This window comes from Borostomias antarcticus (assembly GCF_949987555.1).
Source record: "Borostomias antarcticus genome assembly, chromosome: 8".
NCBI lineage: Eukaryota > Metazoa > Chordata > Actinopteri > Stomiiformes > Stomiidae > Borostomias > Borostomias antarcticus.
Genome location: NC_140241.1, coordinates 8,862,879 through 8,872,474, shown reverse-complemented (window position 1 = coordinate 8,872,474; position 9,596 = coordinate 8,862,879). Strand labels below are relative to the sequence as shown.

General features: G+C 45.0%; 2 protein-coding genes across 2 annotated transcripts in view; both read left to right on the top strand.

Annotated features, from left to right (window-relative positions):
* popdc3 (popeye domain cAMP effector 3) overlaps positions 1–264 on the top strand; it is a gene marked incomplete at both ends in the record, with an annotated part of 1,291 nt that extends 1,027 nt beyond the window's left edge. The window contains one exon of the mRNA XM_084442436.1: positions 1–264. This exon is cut by the window's left edge and continues 3 nt beyond it. Coding sequence (XP_084298562.1) covers positions 1–264 — 264 coding nt within the window.
* A 2,334-nt stretch (positions 265–2,598) lies between these two features.
* Positions 2,599–8,855, top strand: popdc1 (popeye domain cAMP effector 1; the record flags this gene model as incomplete). Its single annotated transcript, XM_084442434.1, has 7 exons — positions 2,599–2,845; positions 3,345–3,469; positions 6,242–6,429; positions 6,578–6,686; positions 6,878–7,045; positions 7,376–7,517; positions 8,773–8,855. The coding sequence occupies 7 exons, from the start codon at positions 2,599–2,601 to the stop codon at positions 8,853–8,855; spliced, it is 1,062 nt and encodes a 353-aa protein (XP_084298560.1).
* Positions 8,856–9,596: the final 741 nt, after the last annotated feature.

The window sequence follows — 9,596 nt, the reverse complement described above, 5'->3', positions numbered from 1 at the left end:
ACACTGCGTGCTGATATTCGATGTAGGTATGTCGCGTGGAGGCGTAAGAAGCTGTATCTGCTTTTCGCCAAGCACCGCTACATCGCCAAGGTCTTCGCCCTCGTTGTCCGTAACGACATCGCGGATAAGTTGTACTCCCTGAACGACAAGGCGTTCGACAGCCGTGGGTTCCGTTATGATCTCCGGTTACCCAGCTACTGTCACGTGCCGGGGCCAGAATTAGAGAGGACAGATGGGTTCCTGCAAGTTCCAGGGAAAGCGTGAATACTGATTCAGAGGGCTGATCCCTGACTGCATGCCACCAAACCTGCTCAATGTTTATTCTTCTTTAGGCTGTTTGCCTTCTCTGTGATTCATCATTTCTGATCCCGAAGCAAATTCCTAGTAAGCTATGTTGAAAAACTACATGCCAATAAAACGAATTTACATCATGTTCACTTTTTACCCTATATGCATTATGCTATACCACCATATAAAGTACATTACAGCTCACGTGTAACATACACACACACATATATAGGCCTATATATATTATGTGTGTGTGTACCGACAGTCAAGTGGTTCAACTGGGGGCCTGTTAGCTATCTGTGTTTTTGAACTAGTCTGCTGCACTGTAAAGATGATTAAAAGTGATTTTGCAAATGGTGTGTTGTTTTAAATATCTGTTGCGTTGTCCGTTGTAGGCTGTTTTGTAGTGGTTACCTACTTTCTATATATATGTGTGTGTGTGTGTGAGAGAGTGTGTGTGTACCGACAGTCAAGTGGTTCAACTGGGGGCCTGTTAGCTATCTGTGTTTTTGAACTAGTCTGCTGCACTGTAAAGATGATTAAAAGTAATATTGCAAATGGTGTGTTGTTTTAAATATCTGTTGCGTTGTCCGTCGTAGGCTGTTTTGTAGTGGTTACCTACTTTCTTCGGAGATCCGCAGCGCATTTCAACAAACGTGTTCAGGTGACTGTCAATCACTTTGGCTGGCAACCACCTTTCGCTGTCCATGGTGCTGATCTCCCCGCACAACTCACGCAGTGCAATTCAATTAAAGGGCGACTCACAATATTATTAACATTATGGACATTGGACACAATGTAGAAGATATGCCTGACAGGGAAGCGACTCAGTGGAAATCCGTTTGATCCATTTTCAGTACTCAGGAAAGTATGAAGCCTAAAGTTCAGGGTTTAGGAAAAATCAGGCATGCCATGCTATTACAATAATGTTACGATCAGGCAGTGTCACGGTCGTTGGATAAGAGCTTCATAGTGAGTAGTAGCCTATATGCTAAGCTACTGTACACTGGAGTCTATGAGAAGATCGTTTGAAAGCACATACATATCCGCGGTTTTATCTCCCCCTGTCGGAGTGCTTGGCCAGTGCTGATACGCAGCCGCGGGTTGAAATGTTGACGGCTGTCCCCCGTCGTCTCTTGCCCATTTTAGTCTATGCCTGTCAGCTCGCTGGAATGCGCGACTCACACTGTGCAGTCCCCCAGCTCACACGGACCTACACGTACAGCTCCTCAATACTTACATTGTTGTCTACTCTGTTCAACAACGAACGCATTGGATTTATTGCTTTCAGATCGGTAAGTTAAACCTCATATTCTCTTCGGTTTGGTGAAAGTCGAAGAAAGTTGCAGCTAATTCAAACGATTAGAGGCGATAGTAGGCGTTTCTTAGCTAGGTCCCATCTTAACTTTCACCAGCCTACCAATTTGCTCTTTTAGCCTACAGCCGTATAAGCGGTTGGCAAAATAAACCAGAATTCAGAATCACATTTAAGCCTAGATAGTCTGACAGCCGTTTGTAAAAGGATATTTCCTATTAGGCCATCGGTAGAATTGTGTTGTGTTTAAAAGGGGAATCCTTCTGTGTGTGTGTGTGTGTGTGTGTGTGTGTGTGTGTGTGTGTGTGTGTGAGTGTGTGTGTGCGTGTCACAGGTAGCCTATACTACATTTCAGCCGCACAGTAACTCGTCGCTGTGCGTGTGTGTTTCTGCAGTAATTTTCAGCAAATATCATCTTAACATTGAAATATTCTCACTGCATAATATTGATTGGTACAGTAGTATTCACAGAGGACAATTAGAATGCGTGTTTCTGTTCTGTGATAGGCTCACACAATGTTGACTGTGAATATGCATGAGCCAGCCTCAACACACGAAAATCACACACAACAAAATAAAACAGAAGACGGAAGCTTTGTCATCTGTTCTTTAAATCTGTGGAGGTCAAACACACGACGGGCAGTAGTATTAGAGCCTTCTGACAATCTGATACACGAACCGTCTCCCCCCCAGTCCTCGACACAGTCCCACCCTTTGCCCTCCCTCTAGAGGTTGGGGGTTCGATCCCCGGCCGAATCATACCAAAGACTATAAAAAATGGTTCCCAATGCCTCCCTGCGTCAAGGCTCGGATTGGGGGAAAGTCCCTGCTTCTAGCGTCATGTCCAGGGCGCGTACTTGTACATCCAGCTGCCTCACGCTAAGGAATCAGGAGAGAGGCTCCTGCCCTATGGGTCACTAGGCTCGAGAAGCATTGGTTCTCCAGGGTCCTTACTGACTTTACCTCCCTCTGTCTGTAGATAACCCAACCGCAGGATGACCACAGGCGGCCCGGACGTGTCCACCCTGTTCTACACCACCCTGGCCCCCCTGCGGTCCGCCACGCCGGGCGGCGCCGGGGGTCTGGAGGTGGCGGAGCCCGGTAACGGCACCTCGTGCGAGGCGTGGGAGGAGGCCCACCACCTGCTCTTCCACCTGGGGAACCTGTCTATGCTGCTGGGCCTGGTCCTCCCCACCACCGCCGCCCTGCATATGATCCTGTTGCGCTTCCTGCTGATGACAGGTGGGTCTGCAGCACCCCCTGTGGGACACACACGGTAATGTCATGGCAAATGATAAATGGACTGCACTTATATCGCCTTTCTACCTTAACGGACAAAGCGCTTTACAATGGCCTCTCATTCACTTATTCACACACAAGTGGCAGGAAGCTGCCATGTAAGGTGCTAGTGTTCTCATTTGGGAGCAATTTGGCGGTCAGTGTCTTTGCCAAAGGACACTTTGACATGTGGACGGGAGGAGGACCGGCAATGGAACCACCGACCCTGTGGTCATTGGATGACCCGCTCTAGCTCCTGAGCCATAGCCATTGTTGTGTTGTCGAAATGATAACCTGACGTGTCCTTGCCGTGGTACCAGACGAGTTTTCGAACCATAGGTAGGAATACAATCTGAGATGCCGAGCAAAAAATCCTGAGCAATAAACGCGCCTAGCGTCTCTCTGCCAAAATGTTGCGGCTGTCAGTACGTCACGTCGTCTTCCTCTGCTTTTATCCTGGCAGGATGCAGTCTCTTCATCGCCTGGGCAACGCTGTACCGGTGCAACCTGGATGTGATGGTGTGGAACGTGATCTTCCTGGTGATCAACTTCATGCACTTCTTCTACCTGCTCTACAAACGCAGACCAGTGAGTTATGCACCTGTGTGGTGTCTGCTATGTTCGTAAAAGGTTAATGTAAAAACTTGGTTGACCACAGGGTCTTACTGTCCTTTCAGTGAAGGGTATTAACTAAAATTTCCAGATCGGGAGTAGAGAAAATTATGATATTGAGGCCAGTTGTCTTACTGATTGAGAGGGATCTCAGGAAGGAGAACTTTCCCCAAGGGTTTTCACCACATTTCCTTGATGAAATGCAGGTCTTTAAGATGCACAAAAGCAGCGGGAGGACTTTGTAGATGTGTGTGTGTGTGTGGTAGATGTGTGTGTGTGTGTGTGGGGGGGGTGGTCTCCGCAGAGCTGACAGAATGAGACCGTGGTTCCTCATAATCAGATCGGAGGATCATTTATTCCGAGCCTCCTGCAGCTCCTCAACTCTACTTATCTATGTAACCCCTCTTATGTTGACTATAGGCTGGCTACTACAATTTACTTTAAACAGGATCCTGAGTTCTCAGCGGTTAGGTTATGAGTTAGCTGAATATCCTATTTACCAGTGGCTATCAGTACAGGCTTGAGACTAAAATGATAAGGAAATTATCCCGGAAATGACCGAGAAATATATGCAATGGCATTGAATAATGACAAATGTATAATAGCGCGGTGCCTCCACTGTGGAACTACTATACTCATCTACTGTGAGCTATAAAGTTATTCCCCAGAACTCAGTTTGACATAAATTCAGTGTCAGTATCAATATTCTCAATACAGTAGCCTATGATGCTCAGGACCACAACATAAAATAAACAACAATTATTTATTATCTAGCTCAATCTCCCACAATAACAACCTCTTGTGTACAGAATGAACATCAAACAATACGTGTGTAAGTGAGAGCGAGAAAGAGAGGGAGAGAGAGCGTGTGTGTGTTTGTGTGTGTGTGTGTGTGTGTTTAAGCGCACCCGTGCGCGCGAGTCCTCTGAACACAGAAATGTCCCGAATGAACCGCCAGACTAATCTTGAACTATTACCAAGCGCTTGGATTTCTAAACGTTGGGGCCCATACGTTGGTGCACATAAACGAACCAAATCCTTAGAACCGAGATGAAGTCAGTGTTCGGATAGTCCCAGTTTACTCACGCGACCACTGACCACCAGACTCATGAGGGCTCCACAACAGCCGATGCAACAGGCAATAACACTATCGAGCGATGCTAGCTAGCTTCTCCCAATCCTCTTCTCCGGTCCACGGTATCCGCCTGATGTTTTGTAGATGACTGTCCTCACGGCTATACTAACAAAACGTCCACAGTTGAAATTCGAAGTCCTATAGGCTACTTCACAAAGCTAAGGAAAATAACTAACCGTGTTTGACTGTAGGCTATACTCCACGATTAAACCAGAAAGATGGGTTGACTTGGTGAAACGCACAATGTTCACATTGTTTAGAAGTACCAATATAGGCTACCTCTATTTTATCGTATATTCAGTTGATAACTAGCTGTAAACTGAACAAAAACCCTCTTGGTATTGCGCGCTGAACTAACGTGTTCTTCCCACACTTCTCTCCTGAACCCGCGTGGGTCGCACACAACAACAACAAAAAACTCACCCCCTCCCAAACTGCTCTCTCATTGGTTTAGAGTACATCACTTCATGACACTTGAATTACATTGGCAAAATCAAACACAGGATATTATTACACACAACAACAAAAACCCCTTTGGATATGTATACCTCTATTAAACATATTATGCAGAATAAACTACTGTAGTCTACACAATTTCTGCAGGGCTCTACATCTATAAACACAATTAAATGAGTTTTTCCATTAGATTGGGATGCCGTGTGTAACGTGTGACGTGTAACGTGTGACGTGTGCTCTGTCAGGGGGGTCGGTGGCCCGGAACCTTCTCTGTCTTTCGGTAGCAAAAGAGAAGGGAGCCCAGGTGCTTAGTGGAGATTCAACCAGTAGGAGCCTATTCCAGGTGCTCTGAACCAAGGGAAAAACGCTTGGTGAGGAAAGCAGGTAGGTCCAGGCACTCACGGAGGGATAGAGATAAAAAGCCTTTATTAATACATGGCTTGTACAATTAAAAAGCCAACATGTTTCTAACCACTAAGCGTCTTCATCAGGGCATCAAAGCATGATGAATGGCAACAAACATTTCTCTCTTATGAACAACTCGAAGAACAAAAGAAATACGGTGTGTCCACACATGAAAGGAAAGACCAATCACAGACATCCTCATCATAACCATCATCATCATCATCATCATCATCATCATCATCATCACCATCATCATCATCATCATCATCATCACTGCCATCATCATTACATCACCATCATCATAACATGAACATATAGAGCTAGACAAAAGTAGACCAAGTATAACATGAACAACGACAGAGGTTTATGGTATCACATAATAATATTAACAATATATAAAGACCAAGAAATCACAGAAAACACATAAATTCAATATCTTCAATAATGAAGGATGTGTGTTGTGATGTGTGATTGGTCTTTCCTTTCCTATTTCTTTTGTTCTTCGAGTTGTTTATAAGAGCGAAATGTCATTCATGCTTTGATGCCCTGATGAAGACCCCCAGTGGGTAGAAATGTCGGCTTTTTAATTAATGTGCCATGAATCAATAAAGGCTTTTTATCTCTATCCCTCCGTGAGTGCCTGGACCTATCTGCTTTCCTCACCAAGTGTTCTCTGTCACTCCTTGAAACCACTGACTGAGGTGTCATCGTGTGTGACTGCGTTCCCCCCCACACACACACCCCCCCGACAGATTAAGATCGACAGGGAGCTGAAGTCCGTGTACAAGCGGATGTTCGAGCCCCTCCGCGTGCGCGAGGCCCTGTTCCAGAGGCTGACGGGCCAGTTCTGCACCATCCAGATCCTGAAGAAGGGGATGGCGTACGCCGCCGAGGACAAGACCTCCGTGGACGAGCGGCTCAGCATCCTCCTGAAAGGAAAGTAGGTATCAGATTGGGGGGTCCTGTGAAACGCCCCCCCCCCCCCGGCCCTGGGATCGTCCCATCTGTCGTCGGGTGCTTATTATCCAGACAAGCGCCGTTAGTCTGTGTTCATTGCTGAGTTCTTGTTATATTTCTGTGGGTGACAGAATGAGGGTGTCTTATCGAGGACACTTCCTCCACAACATCTACACCAACGCCTTCATCGACTCCCCGGAGTTCAGATCAACCCAGATGAACAGGGGTGAAAAATTCCAGGTGACTTAACTCAAGACGACGGAGTAATGTAGCGTTAAGTGTGCTAGCGTTAAGTGTGCTGGAGATATTTTGTCGCTCAGTAAATCCTGTCTCCCGATGACCAGTTATTAAGCTGAATCAATTTTCTGATATTTAGTCTCTGTTTGGGTGCAGTATCGTTTATGCTGTCTTGACAAGCTGCTGATTGACAGGTGACCATCATGGCGGAGGAGAACTGTAAGTTCCTGTGCTGGAACAGGCAGAGACTCACCTTCTACTTAGAATCAGACCCCTTCCTGAATGAGGTGTTCAGGTACCTCATTGGCAAAGACATCACCAACAAACTGTACTCTCTCAACGACCCCACACTCAGCGACAAGGTGGGTTCAGAACAGTAGTACCAAAACAAGTAACTCATGCTTATATTTTTCAACTTTAATATGTATTTACCTTCAGTGATTCAATGGTGATGATGATAGAAAGAGTGATTGTAGTAAAGATGATGATAATAATGTAGACGACAATGGTGATGATGGTGATGATGATGATGATGGTGATGATAATGATAATGATAATGATAATGATAATGATAATGATAATGATAATGATAATGATAATGATAATGATAATGATGATGGTGATGATGATGATGATGATGATGGCGATGGTGATGATGATGGTGATGATAATGAGGATGATGATGGTAACAGGCGGTGAAGAAGATGGACCGCCAGCCCAGCCTCTGCTCCCAGCTGTCCATGATGCAGATGAGGAACAGCATGGCCAGCACCAGCGACACCGACGACGTGCTCAACCAGATCCTGCGCGGCGGCTCCGCCGGCTCCTCGCTCCGTAAGTCTCAACAAGCTGCGCTACCATTGGCTGATATCTCAGTGTCTAACAGTGTGATTCGCCCTAGTGTCCCTAGTCTTCTGAACTGACCCTGAACTATCCCAAAGTGGTATGTTTGGTGTGATGTATGAGGGCCCTGATAGCGCTGTAGGTGCAGTCACTGTGTGATTTATGACCTCTTCATCTCTCTTCATCTCTGTCAACCTCTTCATCGATGTCATTCGTCCTGTCCCCTCTCTCCCCTGAGTCCCTCTAGTGTGTGATGTTAACTGTCACTTACATACTCCGTTTTTGTTTTAGAGGTCCATGTCAAAAATCAAACATTGATTCAGTTTTTATGTTCATCTTAAAGGACTGGAAGTCATATTGATGGCCCAATCTTCTGTGATTTTTTTTTTTAAAGTAATTTTTTAATCTCTTACTGTAGGATATCTATCTGGCCAATCCTTTCAAATCTCCACAAGCATGTACAGGGGGCTATAGGTGCACTTTCTGGACAGGCCCTAATGTTGCCTAGACGTTGTGCTAGCGTTTCTCTGATGTTCTTCCTCCTGTCCCTCCTCCAGCTGTGACTCAGCCCACTCCCTCAGATCGGGCCAATCCCTGAAGGGGTTGTAAGACCAATCTCTTTTACCTCACTGTACCTTATTATACCCTCCCATGAATTCACCCACCCAATTCAATTCCCCCATAGAACTAAACAACCAAACCCAACCCAACCCAAACCCCAACCACCCTAGATTTTAACCCTAAAAGCTCTTCTTTGTTCTGCTTGATCTAAAAATGAGTGTTCCCGTTGTAACCTGGCCTGTGGTTTTAACCTGTGAATGAGTTAAGAGTTTAAGAGTTAGTGTGGTACAGCGTTTGTTCATCACTGTACAGGTCCTGTTGGAACATGTGTGTTGAGATAAGACTCTCTCTATCCCAAACCTTTTGGGTCAATACTCTAGTCCATGTTTCAAGTCCTATCAGTCGTATTAAATCATAACGCAGAGCTATTCATAATGCTTATGTTCTCCCATGACGTTAATTTCATCTCACAGTCTTCTTGTCTGAGCACGAATGTGTGAGCATACTGTATGTATGTCCTGATATGTGGTTTGAATAACATTTCACGCTGTATTTGCCATCATAATAGCCGAAGTAGAGGCTTGTTTGTGACCTATGACAACCTCAGTTTGGAAAGTTTGTTGGGTTCATCTAGCCAGCGAGCTGTGCTTATACCTGATCTGATCATGCCATTCGTCCATTCCAGAGAAATCTTCAGCTACCAAGGACTCCCAAAAAATGAAGCCCATTGAAGAAACCTTGGAAGATGATGTTTTTGAGGCAGATTGACCCCTCTAAGTCACGCCATGTCTCCAGTACAGCCACAGAGGGGGTGTAAGCTGTGACATCACGCCTATCTGAGCCACACCCTGTCCCAGGTCTACAACAGTCTAGAATATTCCGGATGGAATAACTCCAAAATAGCTTGAGGAAAGATTTTACATAATGAACATCCACTTCTGGAAAACCTAACAGTTCTTTTGGATATCTAAAAATGTCTCAATGTGTTTCAACAGATGTACTTTAGCTCGATAAGATGTTTTGTAGTGAGTAGTGTGTTTTCTCATAATTAGCAGCTTGACACGATGTCCGGTTATCAATCAGTGTTTGAAATGTACAGTAGGCCTTGATGTCTCACCACCCAAACATTCTTCTCAGTGTGACACACCCTTTGAGGCACACATTTATCTTGTTATTCCTTGTGTGGCTAATTATATGATTATATGATTGTATTTATTGATTGAGTTGTTGTGTTTTATGGGCATTAAGGTAATGAGAGATTTGAGCTATAGTAATGTCAGGTACTGCTTCCACTGCTGCAAAAATACACAAGCTTGGGATCCACTTTTTTATGTTGTATTGATGATACTGAGGCAACAACACTTTGAAAAATAAACTGCTGCTGAAGAGATGACTCCTAGACATCTGCCTTTTTGTATGTTGACACAATGGTTTATCTAGGCCAAAACATCACTAGATTCTCCATGCCACCAACATGTATGCTGTATGGTTCAATCTACAATATCCTGA